Genomic DNA, 24,137 nt, shown 5'->3' on the forward strand with positions numbered 1-24,137 from the left:
GGGACAGGCCCTGCCGGGAGCAGGTGGAGTCCCCCAGGGGCAGTGTCGGAAGTGGCAGGAGGGACCGCAGCCCACTGGGCCTGACGCTTTGGGCCAGGCAGGGTCCCCCTGCTGAGTTCCTGCTTCTGGTAGTCAGAGGCTGAGAGGAAAGAGGGAAATGATACTTCGTTAGTGGGTTTCTGGGCCCTGGGAACATGTACTGAGGCTCCAAGGAGCTGTCACCCTTCCCCTCCAGCAGAGGGTGGGGGACCTAGAGGTGGGCTTCCCACCAGCACCAGCCAGCCCAGGTTCCAGTGGCAGCCTCTGTCCTCACCCAGGTCCAACAAGGAAGTAGGTCTGAAATGGTTTCCCCTCCCCCAAAGAAAATGATGAATCACCACTCAAGTCAGTTTTGCATTATTGAGAAACAAGTCTTCTCCCTCGTGAGAACACCTGCTTGCTGTGGAATGGCAGGGACTGGAACAGATGGAAAGAGTGGAAATTTCCCAGGCGCCTTCTCTCCCAACTCATGCAAAGTCCAGATTCCTCCTGCGCTTGACCAGCCCCTCCCCCTGGGCACACAACCTTCATCTGCTCCAAACATTTCCCCTCCCTTTGCATCTTTAATCCCTCCTCCCTCATTGGTTCTCTTCTCTAAGCTGACAAACACACTCAGGTCTTCCCGTTTTGGAGTGACTCCCTCTCGCCTGCCCCACCGCCCCTCCAACCCCACCTCCCTCTTTGGCCTGCTCTGGCCCTGTAGGCAGCTGGCTGTGGCCATGTGATGTAGGCTCAGCCCATCAGATGGTCCTGCCTGGGTCTGGTCTAATCTTGAGCATGTTATGAAAAGACTGAGAGATGGGTAAAGGGACTTCCCAGCATAGGGAGCCGTGACCATGTCCTGCTGTGAGTCTGGTGCCTTCTAACATGGTGGAGGCATCCCGCAAAGATGTCCCCTCCACGCCATCCCTTCAAGAAGACGATCTCGTACGCCTCATTTTTATGCTCCCTGGAGCCACCATCATTTGGGGCTCTTTTCCAAGCCTGGTTCTCCAGCTTGCAAAGGACTTTGTAAACCTCTGATACATTTTGAATAAATTCCCTTTTCTGGCTTTAGCTGGCTTAGGTTGTCTTTCTGTGACTTGCAACGCACAGAATTCTAACTGGTGTCCATACGAAGCCTCTCAGCCCCTGTTTTCACATGCCTCTCCTCTCTCACTTCCTAGTTTTCCTAACTCAGCACAGATGACATGATCTCCCCATTGTCTGTTCTCTCACAGATGGCGTTTTCTTCCCTATTTCCCCAGTTACGCCACCAAGCTAATCACTGGATGTCTCAGATTGGACACCACAGGCCATCCTTCCGACCATGACTCTAGTTTCCTACAGCCTGGGGTCAGGCTTCCGTGACCGACAGCGCTCGCAGCTCACCACAAAGGCGCCGCTGGATGAGGCCCTCCCACTCTGGCCCACACGTCTCCCCTCCCAGCCCTGGCTTCACTGTCATCTGTTTCAAATCTGGCTCCCGTCTGGGTGTGCACCTCTGACCTGGTGAGGCGCTGGTGCACACATGCTGCCTCGATTTTCCTGCAGCACAACAACATAGTCAAAGGGCTCCATGAAAAACCGTCAACCCCAAAGTCAACAGTCGGCAAAGTTCTTCTTCCAAGTGGAAGAGCACTTAACAGATTCTCAGATAAACAAACATTGAGACAGTTAATTGCTAGCAGACCTGCCCTATAAGAAGTGTTAAAAGGAGTCCTTTAGGCTGAAATGAAAGAATATTAGACAGTGATTCAAATCCACATGAAGAGATAAAGAACCAGTAAAAGTAATGGCATAGGTAAATACTTAAGATAGTATCAATGCATTTTTCTTTGCAACGTCTCTGTTTCTCTCATCTGATTTAAAAAATAGCATCATAAAAATGATAAACCTGTGTTGATTGATGAGCACACAATGTGTAAAGCTGTAGTGAATGATGATGAAGAAGATAAAAGGTTTTGCTCAACAGATGAATGTAAAGATGTGGTGTATATATACAATGGAATACCACTCAGCCATAAAGAAGAGTAAAATTTTGCCATCTGCAACAGCATGGATGGACTTGGAGGGCATTGTGCCATGTGAAACATGTCAGACAGAGAAGACAAATACTGCATGATATCACTTATATGTGGAATCTAAAAAATACAACAAACTAGCAAGTATAATGAAAAGAAGCAGACTCACAAACACAGAGGATAAGCTAGTGGCACCTGCGGGAGTGGGGAGGGGCGACACAGGAGCGGGGCGTGGGGGATGCAGACTCTGGTGTGACACAGGCTCAAGGATGTATTGTACCACATGGGGAATACAGCCGCTATTTTATAACTGTACAGAGAGAATAACCTTTCAAAATTGTGAATGACTATATTGCATACCTGAGCATCACCAACTCAATGGACAGGAATTTGAGCAAACTGTGGGAGATGCTGGAGGACAGAGGAGCCTGGCACACTGCAGTCCATGAGGTCACAAAGAGTCAGACACAACATACAAGTGAACAACAGCAGCTTACATAATATTGTACATCAACTGTACTTCAGTAAAAAAAATAAAAGTTTCTGTATACTGTATTAATCCAAACTAGATTAACATACATTAAGATGTAATCCCCAAGGCAACAACTAAGAAAATAACCCCTAAAATATACAGTAAATGAAAGAACAAGATGATTAAAAGAATATGACAGACATTATACATTTAATACAAGAGAAGTCAGTAATTGAGGAGGAGAAGAACATAAAAGATATGACACATAGGAAAAAAATAGCAAAATAGTAGGAGTAAGTCCTTTCTTATCAGTAATTACATTAAATGTAAATGAATTAAACTCTCCAAATAAAAGGAAGAAAATCCAACAGTGTTCTCTCTAAAGAGTGTTACTTTAGTTTTGAAGACACAAACAGGTTGAAAGTGAAAGGATTTAAAAAGATATTCCATGAGAACAGTAACCAAAAGAGAGTGGCATGGCTATATTCAAATCCAGCAAAACAGACTTTAAGACCAAAAAGTATTATGAGAGAGAGAAAAGGACAATATATATTAATAAAAGGGTCAAATACATCAAGATGTAACAATTATGAACATATATTTGCCTAACAATAGAGCATCAAAGTCCAAAAAATAGATAGACTCAGGGAGAAATGGACACTGCAACAATGGTATTTGGAAACTTCAATGTTCTACTTTCAAGAATGGACAGAATATCAACAAAGAAACAGAGAACTTGAACAGCAGTATAAACCAACTAGATCTAATATACAACTATAAATCACTCCACCCAACAGCAGCACCTAAACATTCATCTCAAGGGTACTGGGAACGCATCCCTGGGTGGACAAATGTTAGGCCACAAAGTAGGTAACAGATTTTAAAAGGTATCTTCTCTTACTAGTCTACATTATACTAGAGGTTTTAGCCAGGGAAATTAGGCAAGAAAAAGTAGTAAATGCAGGGCCTATTGCATCCCATCCTGGGCCCAGGCTCAGGACTGAGTCCGAGAGAGGGCAAGGGACAAGGGACCATGCAGTGTCCTGTTCTGTCCCTGGGTAAGGCAGTGAAGGGTAGCTCCAGCCTGTGCCCGTGGCATCTTGCTCCTCTTTCTAAATTTCAATTTTGAATTTCAGTCTCCACTGATATCCAAGGGATTTAGGAAGATCGCAACCTGATAACTTTGGGCACAGACCATGAGGGCCAATAGGTGGAGCTGGGCATTTTAGGCCCCATCAACTGCATACCTGGCTAAAGAAGCATGGGGAGGGGTGAGCTGCTTAATAAGCCATAGGTGTATGCTCTGCTTAACAAGTCTGATCTTGCGGCTGGCTCAGCCTGGAAGAAGGGCCACCTTTGCCTTTTGAGAAAGGCACTGTCCAGACTTGGTGTTCTTGTAGTGCGCTGTGAGTTGCCAGAAGAATCAGCCCCAAGCCTTGGACACAGAACTCTGGAGCTCAGAGAAAGGTGGACAATGGCCAGAGATGGCACCATGGGAGCTAACATGGGGCCTATTCTCTTCTTTGCGGTGGGCATATGAATCAGGTGTCAAGGGTCCAAAGGTGTCTGAGCAGGCGCCTCTGCTGAGGATGGGCCTGCCGTCTCAGCCCTGTATGCATGCAGCCTCAGAAGAGGCCGTGCCACGGCAAGGAGCACACCGCGCCGGTGGCAGCACTTCCCTTACTATAGTTGTTACAATCATTATTATTCCAGCAGTTACTCTTTTCCGACCACCCACCGAGTTCCAGGCCCCATCACCACTGTTCACACACAACACCAACCAGAGGCGGTGCCAATCCTGTCTTAAGAGGAAAGTGAGGCTCAGAGGCGGTGTGTTGTGTGTACCACGTCACCGGCTACCAGGGGTTAAGCTGGTGTCTCAACCCCGCCTGCCAGGGTGTATAATATCAGATGGCCCTCATCTTGAAATTATCTCATTTTGAAATTATTTCACCAATCTTGGATATTCTGTCTGCTTTTTTATTCTTTTTTTCCTTTGCATTCAGTTTGAATTTTCTATTGACAAATTTTCAAATCCACTAGTTATTTCCTTGGCTGTGTCCACTCTACTGGTGAGCCCATCAAAAGCATTCTTCATTTCTGTTGCAGTGATTTTTATTTACAGAATTTCTTTTTTATTCTTTCTTGGAATTTCCATCTCTCTGCTTATATTAGTCATCTGTTCCTGCATGTTGACTACCTTTTCTATTAGATCCTTAACATACTCATTGTAGTTACTTTAAATTATCTAACTGGTAATCCCCAAATTGCTGCCATATCTTGGCTGTTATTTTCTGAACTCCCCTACGACTCTAGATTTGGGGTAGTGGTTTGGTCCGTGACTTCAATTCTCTGATGGGTGGAAGAAGTCCCTGATTTTAAGTTCATTCAGTTTCTTCCTTGCTGTAAGGGTGGGAGTGATTATGTCTACGCTTTTTACATATCAAAGGTAAAACCAGAAACCTGGGTCTTTACATTTTAATAGCTGCTGCATAATGACTATTCTTTTTCAAACAACTTCTTCTACATCTCCCACCTCCCCATCCCTAGGTAATCCTGATTCACCTCCCAGAGGCCTGGGATCCACATGAAAGACTTCAGAGAACAGCAGCTTTAGACCCTCACATTAGATTAATGGCCCATCATCATCTCCCCTTTATAGTGAGGAACCCAAGTGGAGAGATTATATCATTGGAATAAGATCATGGAGCAAGTAATTGGTGCAACCAAGATTTTACACCTAGGTCTGGCTTTCTGGCTTTCTTTAAAGACTATACTTATCTTTGCAGAACTGGCAAAATGATGCCAGTGTCAGGGTGGGAGGGTTGACTTTCCCCATTCACTGGAAAGTTAACAAGGACTGGATCATGACATAGGGCTAAGAAGAGGAGCGGGTAAGAAGATGTCTGGGTAGAGGAGAGAAAATGGTTTCTTTTGTTGGATGGCAGAGAAGGGGAACAGAATGCTATTTTAAGTATAGTTATTTACAATGTTGTATTCATTTTAATGTACTATTTACCATAGCCAGTCATGGAAGCAACCTAAATGTCCACCAACACATGACATTTGAATGGATGACACATGAATGGATAAAAAAGATGTGGCACACACACACACACACACACACAGACACACACTGGAATATTACTGAGTCATAAAAAAGAATGAAAACAGTTAATCAGCTGAACACTAGGCTGAGCTGGTCTTCAGGCTGCACTGACTCCTAGATGGCATTTAGGGCAGGTATCAGAGAAAGTCAATGCTATGAGCATCTTTGTCTCCATACTAATCCTCACCTTCTACTCAGGCCACCAGGATGCTGCTATGGTAACTGGCTGGCAGTCTTACATGCCAACCATTAAACATGCTGAGAGAAGTCCATTTGTACCACGAACCCAGGCATACTTTGGAAAGCCGGATGGATACACATTGCAGATGTGGGCAGGGGACTTGATGGCTGTGGCCAAGGGTGCAGCCTGTGTGCCTGACGGCAGAGGCACAGCTACACGTGAATAGTAGCAGGGTCAGCTTGGATCCGGGCTGAGCCCTGCCTCTCCTGAACAGGAGCGGTGTGCCCTTGGGAGTCACCGGATTTCCTGAATCTCGGCTTCCCTATCTGGCCAACAGGGAGAGCTGCTCCACCCCCACAGAGCTGGGGCAGTGGTAAACAAGACCCAGGGGAGTGCAAAAGAGCTCTGAGCCCCCGTGCGGTTTGCCATTTCGCAACCACTCTCAGGGTCGAGTCATTTCTCCCAAATGTGCAGGAACAGAAATCTGCGTAAGAAACTGCTTCCCTAAGGAAGCAGTCTGACTCAGTCTCTATTTGGTTCAGTTGCTGGGGGTGGGTAAGTGTGGGCTTCCATTTGGCTCCAAGAGGCAGGGTGTCTGGCAGAGTTTCTCTCTAGATCCTGGCTGAGGGCTCTGCCCAGCCTCTCCCCACCCTCCTTGTTCCTGGGGCACAGACGCCTCATTATTCCTCAGCTCAGAGTCCAGGAAAGCAAGAGGGTTCTCCTCTGCTGTCATGGGCTGAATTGTGTTCCCCCACCCGACATTTATATGCTGAAGTCCTGACCCCCAGGACCTCAGAATGTGACTGTACTTGGACATGAGGTCTTTAAAGGGGTGATTAACTTATAAATGAGTCATTAACAGGGGTCCTATTCCAACTATCAGAAGAAGAGATCAGGACACAAATTTGCACAGAGAAAAGACCATGTGAAAACACAGGGAGGAGATGGCCATCTAACAAGCCAAGGAGAGAGGCCTCAGAAGAAACCTCAGAAGCCTTGATCGTAGACTTTAATCCTCCAGAATTATGAGAAAATCCATTGCTGTTGTTTTAGCCGCCAGCCTGCCACCCTTTGTCATGGAGCTTGAGCACACTGATCACAATTGCCCTTCCTCCTCACTGGGAGTGAGAGGCATTCCACACACTTCTTAGGGTTCCTGCAAAAGTTGGTCTGTTGCTGACGGCACGACCTTGATAATGTCCTTCAGACAGGCCCTCCCTCATTCCATGTCTCACCCCCATCCCCTCATTCCTGCTTCCTGGCATTATCTTCCAAATAAACCACCTGCACCCAAGTCCTTGGGCTCTGCTTTTGGGGAAGACAGATGTGGACACAGCATCAGGTTGACTGGAGCTTTAGCTTAATTCTGAGATTTCCTCCAGTGTGAAGGGCCAGAGTGGGTGGGGGGACAGTCAGAGAAGCTGCCCTCTGTGTACACAGTGCCACCAGCCTACCAGATCAGTCTCCAGGAAGCTGACCACTTCAGAAGCCAACCAGACCTTTGGCTGAATGCTGTCAAGTTGCCTGTGGATAGAGAGGCCCCAATGCAGTGTGCATGGTATTGGGTGCAGGGCAGGTACCGTGGGTCATTGCTTGTATGAAGCTGGGGGGAAGGTGTCTCTCTTCACTCAGAGGTATTGTCCAGAGCAGCCCACAGGGCACACGTGATGGATGGATGCATGCATGCATGATGAGATGGGACAGTGCGAGACAGAGAATGCTAGAAGGGTCAGTTAGGCGTGGCACCAAGCAGCCCTCCCCATACCTGTCCTTTCTCTGTCCCCCTCCCAACAATGGCACCTCCTCCCTCCCAGAGGCCCAAGCCAGAAGGTTAGGTCTTGACTTTTCTCCTTCCTCCCCTCCACCCTCCAGCTTCCACAGGAGCCAGATACCCAGCTCTGTGCAGTTCATGTTCTTAGCCTGTTTTTTCACCACCATCACTCTGTTGGCCCAGCATCTCGTCAGCTCTTCCCGAAACTGTTGACATGTCTCCCTGCCTTAGCCTCTTCTCCCCTGCTCATCAGCTTCCCTTCCCAGAGTCATCCTGCTAGAATCTTAGCATGGCTTCACACCTTTCCCCAGGCTTCCCATATGCAAAACCAGAGAATAAGAACCCATGATGGCTTTCTAATGCAACCCGGCAAGACCGAGGGACATGTTTCAGGGCTCCCTTTCTTGTATGTTTCCCATAGGCTGGGCTTCAAGGAGATTCCTGGGGGATCTGAGAGACTGCAAAGGAAGCATCAGCCATTCTGTAGCCCATGGGCATTGTTGCTGATAAGCTGACTCACCTCATTGGGAGGAAGTGGCAGCTGGACCTGCCGTCGTCCCAACTGCCTACGGAAGCTCTTAGTTTCTCTGACTCCTGGGCCATGTATGAGTTTAGCTCTGTGACAAAGGGCTGGAATTCTGCAGAAGTATTTTGCAACACCAAAACCAGCTGCACAGACATCCACAACGCCATCCCTGTCTGGCACTTTTCTTATCCATCTTTTTTCTCCGTCATCTCTTGAGCCCACTGTTCCTTTCATATTGTTACTGACTTGGATCCTCAAGCAGGCCACCTGACCTCCATTCATCTTCTCTCCCTGCTATTTGTTCATTCATTCAACAGTTATTCAGCATATACTGTGTGTCAGACATCATTCTAGGCACTGTGAAAACAGCTGTAACATTAACCGTACTTTCCCTCCCTACTCTAAGTGCGCTTGGATAGTAACCAGAGGGGTAGTGGCAACAACGCCTGTAGAATAGAGCCTGTATCTTGATGAGAGAGGGGAGACAGATCAGAGGTGAAATAAGTAAGCAGAGGCAGGGCTTCCAACTATGTCTGAATGATGAGGTCAGCAAAACCTCTTCCCCAAATGCAACGTAGGTCTGGACAAAACCGACAAAAGAACCATTTCCATATCCGAAACCGACCAAAGGAATGCAGTGATCTGAAAATCACTTATGCTTGGAAAACTGCTCTACTTTAGGTAAGAACAGTGAGAGTCTGTGGAGTTCTTACCACGGGGTGCTTCTATCCCACTTTCCCCAGCTCAGTCCTCAACAGAGTTTCCGCCAGGGTGGGACACATCATGGGGACCGGCAACTCTGCTGATGAAGCTGAAGCAGCTCATTCAGTTTTGAGCCGTGGGTGATGCCCACACCCAGAGGCACTTTCAGTGGAAGAGACAATCGTGGCAACAAGTGAGCGGGGAGAACTAAGACTGTGCCTGGGTTTGCAGTCATTGCTGCTGCCATTAGGCTGCGTGTGCGCACAGTGGCGACCAGAGAGGGCTTAGGGCGCCCATATACCCCTGCCAACCCTAAGACCGTGGGCATGTGCAGAGGTCATGTGAAGAGTCCAGCAGAAAGTGAAAGCCAGGGCAAACGTGGAAAACTTGAAAACGATGTGAACTTTGATAGCATTTCCCTGCCTCCTGCATATCTATTAGCAGAAGACGGAAGCTCTGCTGGCTTAGTGTTTGGATACAGCGTGTGTCTCATCACTGGCTGACCACTGAATTACACAGAAACAGGGGTGAACCTTCTAGGAAGCCAAGTTTAAAAATAAAAGGGAGAATAAAAAACAAATAAAACCAGAGATATTAGTGAGTACATATTGTGGGGGGTGACAGATTTAACAGACTTATCCCAGGAAAGTTACCAAACAATTCAACAACAGCAATGTTTAGGTGAATAAATTATAATTCTGAGTTCCTACAATACGTTACCAAATGCTCAGTTTTTAATTAAAAAGTTATGAGATGTACAAAGGAAAACGGAAGTGTGACCCATACTTAGGAAAGACGCCAACAGAAACTCTCCAAATATTCCCAGATTTTTGTATTTAGAATACAAATACTTCAAAAAAAATCTATGCAAATACATTTAAAGAACTAAAGGAAACATGTTTAAAGAATTAAAAGGATGCACGATAACAATGAATCAGCATATTGAGAATCTCAATGAGATGGAAAAAAAAAAAAAACAAATGAAAATTCTTGAGCTGAAAGTCCAATAACCGAAATGAAAAATTCACTAAACGGGCTCAACAGACTTGAGATGGCAGAAGGAAGAATACAAGAACATTAGGAGAGAGCTACAGAGATTACCGTATCTGAAGAATACAGAGAAACACAGAACAGGAAAAAGAACAGACATTTAGAAATCTGTCAAATACCAGCAAACATGCGGATGTCTGTGTAAGGCAAGTTCTAGAGGGAGACAAAGAGAGAAATAGAAAAATCATTTAAAAAGAATAGTGGCTGAAAACTTGCCAAATGTGATGAAAAAATATCAGTTTTCACATGTAACCAACTTGAAAAACCCCAAGAAGGTTTTAAATACAAAGAGATATATAGTCCGATACTTTAGAATTCAACTGCTGAAAGATAAAGACAAAACCTGGAAAGCAGCAAGAGAAAAATGACTCATGCCAGGGAGGGGGACATCAACATGATTCACAACTGACTTCTCAACAGAAACAATGAGGCTAGAAGTAGAAGGCTGTATTCAAAGGGCTGAAAAATAAAAACTGCTAACCAAGAAGTTTATATCCCAATAGATATCCTACAGAAATTAAGACATCCCCAGATAAACAATGACTAGCAGAATTCCATGCTGGCAGACCTGCCTTATAAGAAACACTAAAGGAAGTTCTTCAGCCTGAAAGGAAGTAACAGCAGGTAGTAACCAGAATCCAAAGGAAGAGATGAAGCACACAGGAGATCATAAATATGTGGATTAATATGAAAGACTCTATAAATATATTTTTCTCATTTCTTCTCTTAGCATCTTTTAAAGACTTAAGTGTGTATAAGGCAATAATTACAAGAGTGTCTTTGGGGTTTATAATGCATAGATGTAATACATAACAAAGATAAAGCAAAGGAGGAGAGAGGAAATGGAACTACCTTGGAGCAAAGTTTTTATATTTTACTAGAATTAAATATTAATCTGAAGTAGATTAAGATAAAGTGCATACTGCAATCCTTAGAGCAAACACTAAGAAAATGGCACAAAAATATAGCAAAAAAATCGATAAAAATTAAAGTAGTACACTAGAAAATATCTAATACCAAGAAGATTATAAACGAGGAGCAGAGGAACAAAAATAGAGGAGATATATAGAAAACAAATCACAAAATGGAAAATGTAAACTCAAGTATATCAGTAATTACATTAAATGTGAGTGGTCTAAACACCCCCATTCAAAGGGCAAAGGTTGTCTTCATGAAATAGCAAGATCCAATTATATGCTCTCTATAAGAGATACACTGTAGATTCAGGGATACAAACTGGCTGAACGGAAAAGGATGGAAAAAGATATGCTATGCAACAGGAACCATGAGACAGCCGGAGCCAGCAATATTAATATAAGATAAAACAGACTTTAAGAAATGAAACATTACTACAAAGAGGAGCATTTTATAATGATAAAAGTTGAATATATCAGGAAGCCATAACAATTAATAACATACACAGACTTAACAAAACAGCCTCAAAATACAGGAAGCAAAAAAATGAGAGCAGACAGTCGAATAATAAGAGTTGGAGAATTCCCTATACCAAGTCATAATGTCAATAATGTCATTTATCGTCATCTCAGTAAATGACAGAACAATTGGATGGAATAAAAAAAATGCACATCCACACAATGGAGCATTTTCAGCTAAAAAGGAACGACTACTGATAGAACGTGAATGGACCTCAGAACCCCGATGCCAAAGGAAAGAAGCCTAACGCAAAAGACCACAAAGCATTCCATTTTCATAAAATGTACAGAAAAGGCAAGTTTATAGAGACGGAAAGTAGAGCAATGGTTTCCCACGCTGGGGGGCGGGAGTGGGATTAACTGCAAATACTCAGGAGGGAATTTTTCTGTGCCATAGAAGTGTCTGAAAACTGGATTATGGTAATAGTTGTATAGCTCTATAAATTTACCAAAAACCATTTAATTGCACACTTAGAATGAATGAATTTTATGCTATGTAACCTACATGCCCATAAACTGTTAAAATACAGAAATATATGAGATAATAACAGACGCTATGAAGAAGAGTAAAGCGAAGAAGAAGGGTAGGAATGTCAGGGTAGGATTCAATTTGTGTAGCCATTGGTGTGTGGTTTGCCAAATACTTCCAGTCCTCCCTTCCTCACATGCAGCTGGACTGTGCTTCCTGGACCCCTTGTGGTTAGCCGGAGCAAGGAGTTATGAGTGGAGGGTGCCATGTGTGACTTCCAGACTGAGGATTTCATTGCTGACATGAAACCCTTCTAGAGCTCCATGTCTCCCCTTGCCATCTGGTCTGGCCACCAGCACCACTTGAGATAAAGGTTGTTCCGTTAGCCTAGGCCTTTGAGTTACTGTGATGGGCAGACGACCTGTGACCCAGTTACGGTGTCACCTATCCCACCGTGACACAGGCATGCAGTCAGTGAAAGCCTCAGGAGAAGGTGACATTTGGGCAAAAATCTGAGAAGTGAGTTTGCGAGTCATGTGGATATCCGAGGGGGAAGGGTGATCCAGAGAGATGTGAGAGCACAGCAAAGAGCTGCTATGTTCGAGGAACAGCAAGGAGGCTGGTGTTGCTGGTGCCAGGCAAATGGGCTATGTAGGAGAGGACGTGATGAGTAATGCTGGGCCAGGTGGAGGTGTGACATGGAAATTCCCTGGGGTGTGTTGAGTGAATGACAGGTCTAATCTGATTTGGTTTCAAAGCCTTGTCCCATTTGTAATATTGAGAAGAGGCGGACAGGCCATGGGTCTACTCAGGAAGACCAGTGAGGGGACCTTTGCAAGAACCCAGGTGAGAGCCGAACCCACGCCCAGCTGCCCTGTCACTTTCCCTGTAAACAATTCCAATGAGTCCGACATTTACAACTTTCGATAGCTCCCTACCTCCCAGGAGAAAGAGCCCAAGCTTCTCAAACTGGCATCAAGCTACCTTTCCCCTTGCATCGCCCACCACTCCCCTTCCTACCACGTCAGCTCCCCTCTCTGTGAGTGTCCTGTTCTTCCAGGACATAGCCTTGCCTTCCCACCTGGGTTCTCGTGGTCTCCTCCAAACCCTGTATCACTGCAGGGAAGGGTAATGGTATGCTCCAGAGGAAGGACAAGTCTGCAAAGCCACAGAGTTGGAAAGGCCTGGGGAAGGGGTGTGACGGAGGATGCCCATGCCAAGCGGCCCCCTGGCCTTGGTCCTGAAGGTCAGACCGTGGGCTGAGGAAGTGGGGACCTGTAGGAATGGCTAGATTCAGGCCTGCCTTCTTCACTGTGGACTCACTGGCCTGGTATGAGCAGAGGCCGTCGTCTTGCTTCCCACTGTGATTCAGATGCCCAGTGGCTATTCATGGAGGGTCAGCTAAAAGAAGCCACCAGTACTTGAGAGCCAGGCAGCTCAGTGAGCAGATATTTGGGAAGTTGGAAGCAAAGAGACTGCAGCTGGTCTGACCAAGCAAGACTGCGGCACAGGGATAGGTCACAAGAGGTAGATTTGGGGGTGGTGCCCATGCCTGGGTGAGAGTTTTAGCACAGGGTCCCCCGAGTGAAAGGCCAAGACTTGTGTAGAAGCCGGCCTCTGGCTTCCTGCTACACAGCAGGTCCACAAGTTGACAATATTATGGGCAGAACGATTAAGTGAAGCACAGCAGCTCAATTTAACCCCAAAGAATCTTCTGTTTGCCCCAATTGTCTGAAAATTTCAGTTAAAAGCAAGCTCAAGTTCCCCAACAATTTCCTCTAGAATGTATCCAGGTGAGAGAGAGAAAAGGAGGGTCAGAGAAAGGCAGGCAGATGGACAGAGAGAAACAGGGAGAGGAAGAAGAGACAGGGCTGACTTAGGAAGAGCAGGGATGGGGTGGGGACGTGTGCCCCGCGTTGGATGACTCTCCTGTCCTGTCCGAAGCCTTCCTGAGAACGGCACTGCTGCTCATTTCATACAAAGCTGACAAGCCGTGGTCAGATAGCACTAAAAAATTAATCCAACCTAAAGGAATAAAGTTCTGATGCTTGCTGTGATATGGATAAACCTCCAAAGCATCACACCAAGTCAAAGAAGCCAGACATGGAAGAACACACACTGCATGATTCCACTGATAAGAAAGATCCAGAATGGGTAATTCCACAAACAGAGGAAGCAGACTCGGGGTTGCCAGGGCTGGGGAAGGTGGGGAGCAGCTGTTTCATGTGGATGGGTTTTTTGGGGGGTTATGAAAATGTTTTGGAACTAGAGAGAGGTGATGGTTGTGGGACATCTTGAAATTGCCACTGAACTAATTACTCACTTTAAAATGGTTAATTTTAAATGAAGTTCATCACAAAAAAAACCTAAATTCTTTCTTTAAATTTAGGTATCTTGTGCAAGAGCTCCTTTGCCCTTTTCTCAAAGAATCAGCATCCTCTGAGGGCAGGGGACATTTGCCACACCATGGAAATCTGATAGCTGGAACCTTTTGAAAAAGTAAGTTTGTGGTAAGTTTCTGTTTGCCTCGGTCTTCAAAAATTTCAGTTAAAAGCAAGCTCAAGTCCCCCAGTAATCTCTAGAATGTACCAGGGTAAGAGAGATGATCCCATAAACCCATCTGAGAAAAAAATATCTGGAGATTTTACAGCCCCCCCGACCCAATGCATCAGGCCTAAACAGAGTCAAGGCTAATCTCAGCTGCTCCCCACTCCCTACTGTAAAAAGGAAGCTCCAGAGGAGTTAAACACGTGACAAGGACCTGCAGCACGTGTCCAGCCCAGGGTGAGATCCCGGGGACCTGGCTTTGTGAATACAGGGCTTGATTCCGCATCCCTATGGAGCCCTTTGCAGACCAGAGTGAAGGCCGCCGTGTGATCTGGGGCCTCTCTGGGCTCTGTCTGGTGGCCTGGCTACACACAAAGTTCACCTGGCAACTGCTGATGCCCACAACCCGCCCCACACCAATTAAGCCCGATCTCCAGCATTCAAGAATGCCTGGGGAGGGACTTCCCTGGTGTGCTGCACTTCCGCTGCAGGGGACATGAGTTCCATCCCTGGTTGGGGAACTAAGATTTCCAGGCTGTAGAGTGCAACCGCCGCCCCCTCCTCCACCCCCGCCAATGCCTGGGGATTTTTAAGAACTCCGGCGTGATTCTAACATAGAGCCAGGTTGCGTGCCACTGACTGTGCTTCTCTGGCTAGCATCCAGGATTTCAATCGTCACCTGAAGGCACCGAGGCCCAGAGAACAAGCGATGTCGCCGCACAAGCCTTCAGCCAGCCAGGCACGACTCTCCCCCCAGCCAGCGCTTGTATGCCCACCCAGTGGTTGCCCCACTTTGTCTAAGTTATCTCCGGGACAGCCTATTGAAGACTACTGACTCACTCCAGTGTTCTTGCCTGGAGAATCCCAGGGATGGGGGAGCCTGGTGGGCCGCCATCTCTGGGGTCGCATAGAGTCGGACACGACTGAAGCAACTTAGCAGCAGCAGCAGAACCGTCCTTGCTGTTTCTGAATGAACTGCTGGGCTTGACTGCTTCCAAGCAAGATACAGGGCAGCCTCAGGATGCACCACCTTCCCTGTGATGACTTTTTGCACCTGTGGTCTGTGGGTACACAGATTCTCACAAAATCTGGCTGTCATCAGAGCCCTGAGCCACTGGAGCCAGGGCCCTGACAGTTGTGGTCATGTTGAAGGCTCTGTTTTTCAGGCAGACATAACCAGCTCCTGAGTTCAGGGGTCAGGGCTAGGCCATCAGTCCGTGCCCGGGCCCTGGCCACAGACACCCCTAGATGCTTTCTGTCAGCTTGTAAGACTGAGATAGCTCCTTTGGGTGGCCTCAAGTGACCCCATCCCCCAAGCAAGAAGCTAAGAACAAAGGTAATCATACTCCACATAGAATAAAATCAACTTCTTACCGAAATATCTGGCTGCCAATGTCCTCCTTTTGCTGGGAGCTGTCGGCAGCATAACGAAGCTGGCGCTCTATGTGCAAGCTTTCCTGTGTGTCCTCTTTATAAAGAACCAACCACATCCTCAAGCAGACAGGCTAATTCCTGTTTTCCAGTAATAGGAGATCAGCATCTATAGAAAAGAAATATATTTAGAATGCCCTTTATCTGGTGCTTTCTTGGATTTCAAACAAGAAGCTTCTCTATGAGGAATGCGTCCTTTAAATGCAAGCGTCCTAGGGACTGTGGAATGGCGTTGGGCAAGTCACAGACCACTGGGTATCAGTTCCTCAAATCTGCAGAATGGGAACAATGATGAACCACACCTCAGAGTGAACAGAGGGTCAATAAGGTGGTGGGTATAAAATGGCAAAGCCCTTCACACCTGTCAGATATGTCTAATCTTTTCAATTGGCTGGCCTCGATTTAAAAGGAGATGTGTTTTCCAGAGAGCTTCAAAACCAGCTACAGTGACCTGCAAACGTGAAATGTGATTTCCCAAACCCTCACCTGGTGTGCACAGCGGTCCTGTTAGTGGGGAGACGAAGGACACGGACCCCACACCCGGATAGGGAAACACAGCCCCAGCAGCACCCACGGCAGACCCTCACCCTGGCACACTGCGGCTAACAGCATGGCATCTCATTCCATTTCTGGAAATTTAGCATCATCATCGCATATTTTATAGCTGTGGAAAATGAAAAAGAAAAATCCTGATTAGAAAACAGCCAAGTAACGTTTATGTAGCCCTCAACATCACTGACATGGTGGTGCTGGCGACCGCCGGAAAGGCAGGGGCATGTCATCCTATTTAAATATGCAGGGAGTTTACACAGACTGAGCCCAACTCCTGGGGGCAGGGACAGCCAACAGAACGTTCTCTCGACCACCTTTCTTGTCTCCTTTGCTCCCCTGCCTCTGCTGTGTTGAATTTGCCTCATGTTTGTGATTATAGAACCAATCACTGTTTCTTTTTAAAGACTTTTTAAATGTGAGCCATTTAAAATTTTATTTTACTGAACTTGTTACAATACTGGTTTTGTTTTTTGGCCTTGAGGCATGTAGGGTCTTAGCTCCCTGTTCAGGGATGGAACCCACAACCCCTGCACTGGAAGGCAGTCTCCACCACTGGACTTCTAGGGTAGTCCCCCGGTCACTGTTACACAGACAGAGCAACAGCCCGCGGTCATTGTGGGCATGTCCCTTCCACTCCCGACTGCGGGCGGCGGCACGGCACTCGGCAGGCTGCACCCTGCTCCATGCCTTGGGGACCAGGCACAGCTCCTGCTTCTGGTGTTCTCAGGGGAACACAGGGACAGCTCAGTACAGGGGCCAGGCTTGTTCTGCGGACTGACCTGGGGAAGCTGGGCACAGAAGCTGGTGGGTGAGAGTGAAACTGCTGGAAGAGAACAACAAAGCCCCAACCAGAGACGGCAGCATGTCCTTGGGACCAAGTGAACAGTGGCTTGGCTTGCAAAGGGAAGTCAGGGCAAAGAGCAGAGTGAGAAGAGAGATGGAGCCCAAAGCAGAGAGGCAGTGGCAGAGCAAAGCCAAGGAACTAGAGGAGCGTCAAGCCTGAGAACCTTGAAACCGGGACAGACCTCAGAGAACCTTGGAGACAGAGTGACATCTCTTCACACCCTCTAAGCACACAAGGCTGGGAAGGTGATGGAGGGGTGGGGAGTGAGAGGAAGGCGCCCATTGCAGGACCTGGTGTAGTAGTGGCTTTAGAATTAAAAACTCTGGGTTTGTGTCCAGGCCCAGTTTTTTGTTTTTTAAGTAGTGTAAATATGGACACGTGGCTGAAATAGGGCTACCAGCCTTAGCAAATAAAAATATGGAATTCCCTGTTATATAGTATAAATGTGCTACAAATATTTCAAGGGATATAACATTTACTATAAAGGTACTGTTGCTATTCATTGTTAGTAACTGATCTAAATTCTGATTTAACTCTGTGACCTATATTTTATCTGGCAACCATATGCCTTCTGAGTATCCATTTTTAGCTTTGGTCAAAAGAGGATGATTAGGTAAGATTCTTTCAGTTGCTGGAAACAAAAAAGACAATTAAAATTGGCTTAGAAGATAAGAGGAGTATTTTGGCTTCTTTATTGAGGAAGTTCTCATGATACGGACTTCAGGTATGGCTAGATCCCGCAGTTTGACAATGTCAACCAAGTCAGACTCTCCCTCTGCCCCTGTTCTCTAGTTTGCTTCCTGAGGTGTCTGCTTCATCTTCATTAAGGCTACCTTATTGAAAAACGCTAGAGTGGAGATCAAAGTGGGGGAACAGAAGGACCTGAAGCACACCTCCTCCCACAAAAACATCAAAAATGCATCTACATGGAGAACAGTTTTCACAGAACACTCACTGAACTCTGGCAGAAGACCTCACAAAACCAAACCGCAAAAAGATCACCATATAACTAGGTAGAAGAGAGAAGAAAAGGAACTGGGATGGGACCTGTGTCCCTGGAAGGGAGCTGTGGAAGAGGAAAGGTTCCCTCATCCTGGGAATGCCCTTCGCCGACTGGGAGATCAGCCAGGATATTTAGAGGCTCAGAGGTGGGTGCAGCAGCCAGCCTGTGGCAGGTAGGGCAGAGAGAGACTGGCACATATGGTCCTGGCCAACTCGCTGCACTCCCCAGCCCGGGATGTACACCTGCCAGTGTGTGCTGTGGCTGGATACAGAAACTCAGGCTTCAGCGGACAGGCCAGGGGAGAGGACTTGATGTGGCTGCACAGACAGATGGAAGGCCTGGAGTGTGGTGCAGACTGCAACTGGGGGTGTATGCGGTACGGATCCCGGGCCCACTACAGGAGCCCCTCTGTCAACACATGTGAAGGGAGGGGGCACTCGGCCCTGCCATACCAGCCTTGTTTTGGCATGCTCAGAGTGGGCACAGCTCCACCATCAGAGGCTCTGGGAGCACATAAGTGTAGGGAGATTGCCCACACATGGAGGCAGGCTGAAATCTGAGCCAGTTCCTCATGGGTGCACAACTTGTAAGTGGGGATAAAATCTGAGTTGATTTCTTGTGGCTGCCTGCGAGATTTAGGCGGAAATATGCGAGTGCAGACCCTGTGGGACATCCAAGGGGATTACTGGCACACCCCTGGCTGGGGCGGGTCTCCTATCAGCAATGGTGGGGTTTCAAGGGTACACTTACTCAGAGAAGGGGCCGAGGACTGGGCTGATTCCCAGCATTACCATGGAGCGTCTGGGTGCACGACTGCGGTGGGTGCTGGTGGATCTGCACCAATGGCTTTCTCAGCACAGCGTCTGGGGGACATCTGGGCTGATGGTCTGTATTCCCATGGCTGAAGTGGGGCTGAGGGCAGCGCCAATACCGTGCACTCTGTAAGCACACACGCGTGGCAGATGACGTCACAGAGCATATGTCCCAGTGGGCAGCTCCTGCGGAGGGATACTCAGTGGCTCCACCCCCAGCAGGACTCCAGTCCCAGTTATCTCACATTGCAGCTTAGAACTGGATCTGGGGGCTTCTAATTCAACAACTGGGGAGCAGACTCTGCCCTAATGGGCAAAGAGGAGGCCCCACTCAACATCCAGTGCAAACTCTGTTCACCAAAACACCAATCATATCCCCCGCCAAGGGGACAATGACCAGCACACCCTAAGGAAAAGACATGGCAAGCATCCATACCAATAACAGCCCTTGCACCAAAACTATTAGACTCATGCAGGCGACACTCCCATATAAAAATAGCCCTTCAAGACCACAGCAGATAACTGTTTTTCCTAAGTTCAGAGTCAGAGAAATATAAGAAAAATAAAGAAGAGGAAGTACCCCAATAAAAGAACAAGAAAATCCCCTGAAAGAAACAATGAAATAGACCTTTCCAGTCTACCAGACCCTGAGTTCAAAAGAGGGTAATAAAAATACTGAAAGGATTAAGAAAAGCTATTGATAGAAATGTTGATGACTGTAACAAGAAGCCAGGAACTATAAAGAGGAGCCAATCAGAATGAGAAAACACAGCTGCTAAGATGAAAACCAAGCTAAAGACAACCAAGAGAAAACTAAATAACACAGAAGAATGAGTAAGTGATCTGGAAGACAGAAGAATGGAAATCACCCATTCAGAATAGCAGATAGGAAGACAAATTAAAAAAAACATGATATATGAAACTTATGGGATAATATAAAGTGTGCCAATCTATGCATAATAAGGGATTTCAGAAGGAGAAAAAAGAGAAAGGGGACTGAAAACAGCAAAAGTTACAAAGGGAGGATTCTAAAGGCAGCAAAAGAAAAACAAAGCATAACAGGGAAGTTATCAGCTGATTTCTCTACTGCAGGATAGAAGGGCATGGCAAGATGTACTCAAAGTCTTGAAAGGGAAAAATCTGCAAGCTATATTGTCAGGATACTCTAACCAGCAAGATTATCATTTAGAACAGAAGAAGAAATAAAGAATTTCTCAGGTAAGCAAAAACTAAAAGAATACAGCAATTCTAAGCCCATTGTATTAATAAAAGAAATATTGAAAGCTCTTTTCTAAATAGAAAATAAACAAAAATCTTTAGGAAAGAGAAAAATCAAATCAGGAAAAGCAAATATAAAAAAAAGATTGTATAGAGATCACTTAAAAAGCAAGTACAGTACATAGATTAAAAAAATTAAAAAAATTTATGAAAGTGATTATAACTACCATGAACAGCAAAAGGATAACATGAAGATGTAAAATAAGACATTAAAATCATAAAATGTAGGGAAGGAGAGTAAGAAAATTAAATTTTTTTTAAAGAATGTGTTTGAGCTTATATGACTACCAGCATAAGCCAAATAGATATAGTAATGTGTTAACATCCTTGGAAACGAGAATAACCATAAATAAAAAAACATATAATAGATTCACAAAACTAAAAAGAACAGAACTCAAGCATAATGCAAAAGAAAACCATTAAACCACAAAAGGAAAAACAGAAAGGAAAGGAACAAAGAAGAAATAAAAAATCAACTGGAAAGCAAGGTTTAAAATGGCAATAAACACATACCTGGCAATAATCACCTTAAGTGTCAATGAACTAAATGCTCTGAACAAAAGACAGAGTAGCAGTTGGGGTTTAGTTGATAAGTTGTTTTCTGACTCTCTTGTGACCCCAGGGACTGTAGCCTGCCAGGCTCCTCTGTCCATGTGATCTCCCAGGCAAGAATACCGGAGTGGGTTGCACTTCATTTTCCAGGGGATCTTCCTGACCCAGGGATGGAAACCATGTCTCCTGCATTGGCAGGCAGAGTCTTTACCACTGAGCTACCTTGCATTTCTTTACACTAACAATAAAATAGAGGAAGCAAAAGTAAGAAAAAAAAATCCCTTTTAAAATTGCATAAACAATACTTAGGAATAAACCTGACCAAGAAGGTGAAAGACTTACATGTTGAAAGCTATAAAACACTGATAAAGGAAATTGCAGATGATTCAAAGAAATGGAAAAATAGCCCATGCTCTTGGATTGGAAGAATTAATATAGCTTAAATGGCCAGATTACCCAAAGCATGTTACAGATTTAAAGAGATCCCTATCAAATTACCCATGAAATTTTTCACAGAACTAAAATAAATAATCCTAAAATTTATATTGAGTCACAAAAGGCCCTGAATTACCAAAGCAATTCTGAGGAAAAAGAACTGAGCTGGAGGCATAACCCTCCCAGACTTCAGAGAATATTACAAAGCTACAGTAATCAAAACAGCACAATATTGGCACAAAAACAGACACATAGATCAATGGAACAGGACACAGAGCCCAGAAATAAACCCACACACCTACAGACAATTAACCTTTCACAGAAGAGGCAAGAATATACAGCGGGGAAAAGACAGTCTCTTCAGTAAGAGGTGCTGGCAAAATGGGGCAGCTACATGTAAATGAATGAAATTAATCTAACACCATACACAAAAATAAACTCAAAATAGATTAAAAACCTACATGTAATACCAGACACTATAAAACTCATAGAGGAGAACACAGAACACTCTTTGAAAGGAATTGCAGCAATATTTTTTGATCTGTCTCCTACAGTAATGGAAATAAAAGGAAAAATAAACAAGTTGGACCTAATTTAACTTAAAAGCTTTTGTATAGCAAAGGAAACCATAAATAAAACAAAAAGACAACCTACAGAATAGGAGAAAATATTTGCAAATGATGAGACCAACAAAGGATCAATTTCCAAAATATACAAACAGCTCATATATCTCAGTATTAAAGAAAACAAAACCCAAAATCTTAAAGATGCGCAGAAGATCTAAGTAGACATTTCTCCAAAGAAGACATACAGATGGCCAACAGGCACATGAAAAGCTGCTCAACATCGCTAACTATTAGAGAAATGCAAATCAGAACTACAGTGAGACACCACCCCACACTGGTCAGAAAGGCCATCACCATAAAGTCTATAAATAATAAATGCTGGCGAGAGTGTGAAGAAAAGGGAACCCTCCTACACTGTTTGTGGGAATGTAAATTGGTACAGCCACCATGGAGAACAGTGCAGATTCCGTAAAGAGCTAAAACTAGAGCTAGCATATGCTCCAGCAATCTCATTCCCCAACAAATATCTGGAGAAAACTCTAACTGAAAAAGATATGTGCTCTCTAATGTACATAGCAGCACTAATTACAATAGCCAAGACATGGAAGGAACCCAAACACCCAATTACAGATGAACGGATACAGAAAACACACAGGGCAGTAGGCCTCTGTCTCCTCTGTGTCAAGTGCCCTGGGCAGGCCCCTGCCTCTCCCTGCCCACCTGCATCAGAGTACAGGGGGCATGACTGCACCATATATGACATATATGTATCTCTATGCATATATATATATGACGGAATATTACTTAGCCATAAAAATGAATGCCATAACATCAATTGCAACAACATGGATGGACCTAGAGATTATCATATTAGATGAAGTAAGGAAGAAAGAGAAACGTAATTTCGTATGATATCACTTATGTGTGGAATCTAAAATGATGCAAATGAATTTATATACAAAATAAAAACAGACACAGAATACAAACTTATGGTTATTACCAAAAGGGAAAAGGTGGGTGGAAGGATAAATTAGAAATTTGGGAATAAGAGATACACACTGCTATATATAAAGTAGATGAACAGCAAGGTCCTACTGTAGAGCACAGGGAACTATATTTGATATAGTGTATTAATCTATAATGGAAAAGAATCTGAAAAAGAATATATATGCATACATATATGTATATTCACAAACATAAAACTAGATCGCTTTGCTGTACACCAGAAACCAACACAACACTGCAAATCAGGGATGCTTCAATTAAAAAAGATGTCAAGGCAATTCAGCAGGAAAAGGAGAGTCTTTTCATAAATGACATTGGAAAGAAATAGACACAAGGAAAAGAATGAATACCATACAAACAAACTAACACAAAATGAAGCACAGCCCTAACATCTACTTCTGCTTTATTGACTACGCCAAAGCCTTCGACTGTGTGGATCACAACAAACTGGAAAATTCTTAAAGAGATGGGAATACCAGACCACCTGACCTGCCTCCTGAGAAATCTGTATGCAGCTCAAGAAGCAACAGTTAGAACTGAAGATGGAACAACGGACTGGTTCCAGTTTGGGAAAGGGCTACGTCAAGGCTGTATATTGTCACCCTGTTTATTTAACTTATATGCAGAGTACATCGTGAAAAATGCCAGGCTGTATGAAGCACCAGCTGGGATCAAGATTGCTGGGAGAAATATCAATAATCTCAGATATGCAGATGATACCACTCTTATGGCACAAAGCAAAGAGGAACTGAAGAGTCTCTTGATGAAAGTGAAAAAGGAGAGTGAGAAAGCTGGCTTGAAACTCAACGTTCAGAAACGAAGATCGTGGCATCTGGTCCCATCACTTCATGGCAAATAGATGGGGAAACAATGGAAACAGTGACAGATTATTTTTTGGGCTCCAAGGTCACTGCAGATGGTGACTGCAGCCATGAAATTAAAAGACACTTGTTCATTGAAAGAAAAGCTATGACAAATCTAGACAGCGTATTAAAAAGCAGAGACATCACTTTGCCGACAAAGGTCCGTCTAGTCAAAGCTATGGCTTTTCCAGTAGTCATGTATGAATGTGAGAGTTGGATCATAAAGGAGGCTGAGCACCAAAGAATTGATGCATTTGAACTGTGGTGCTGGAGAAGACTCTTGAGAGTCTCTTGGACTGCAAGGAGATTCAACCAGTCAATCCTAAAGGAAATCAGTCCTAAATTGGAAGGACATGTATGGATGTGAGAGTTGGACTGTGAAGAAGGCTGAGTGCCGAAGAATTGATGCTTTTGAACTGTGGTGTTGGAGAAGACTCTCAAGAGTCCCTTGGACTGCAAGGAGATCCAACCAGTCCATTCTGAAGGAGATCAGC

General features: G+C 45.0%; 1 protein-coding gene across 4 annotated transcripts in view; it reads right to left on the reverse strand.

Moving 5' to 3' along the window:
* The window catches only part of ARHGAP22 (Rho GTPase activating protein 22), a 177,753-nt gene that overhangs the window by 150,720 nt on the left and 2,896 nt on the right, over positions 1-24,137 (reverse strand). For 3 of the 4 annotated variants that reach the window (XM_025284900.3, XM_044942400.2, XM_025284894.3), the window contains exons 2-4: positions 18,883-19,071; positions 16,220-16,397; positions 15,677-15,842 (exon numbers count right to left, since the gene is read on the reverse strand). In XM_025284900.3, the coding sequence (XP_025140685.3) occupies positions 15,677-15,728 (52 nt within the window). In that variant the 5' untranslated portion in view covers positions 15,729-15,842; positions 16,220-16,397; positions 18,883-19,071. The remainder of the gene's footprint in view (positions 1-15,676; positions 15,843-16,219; positions 16,398-18,882; positions 19,072-24,137) is intronic. The other variant, XM_044942401.2, reaches the window with a different exon arrangement.

The sequence above is a fragment of the Bubalus bubalis genome, chromosome 4 (genome assembly GCF_019923935.1).
Source record: "Bubalus bubalis isolate 160015118507 breed Murrah chromosome 4, NDDB_SH_1, whole genome shotgun sequence".
Lineage (NCBI taxonomy): Eukaryota > Metazoa > Chordata > Mammalia > Artiodactyla > Bovidae > Bubalus > Bubalus bubalis.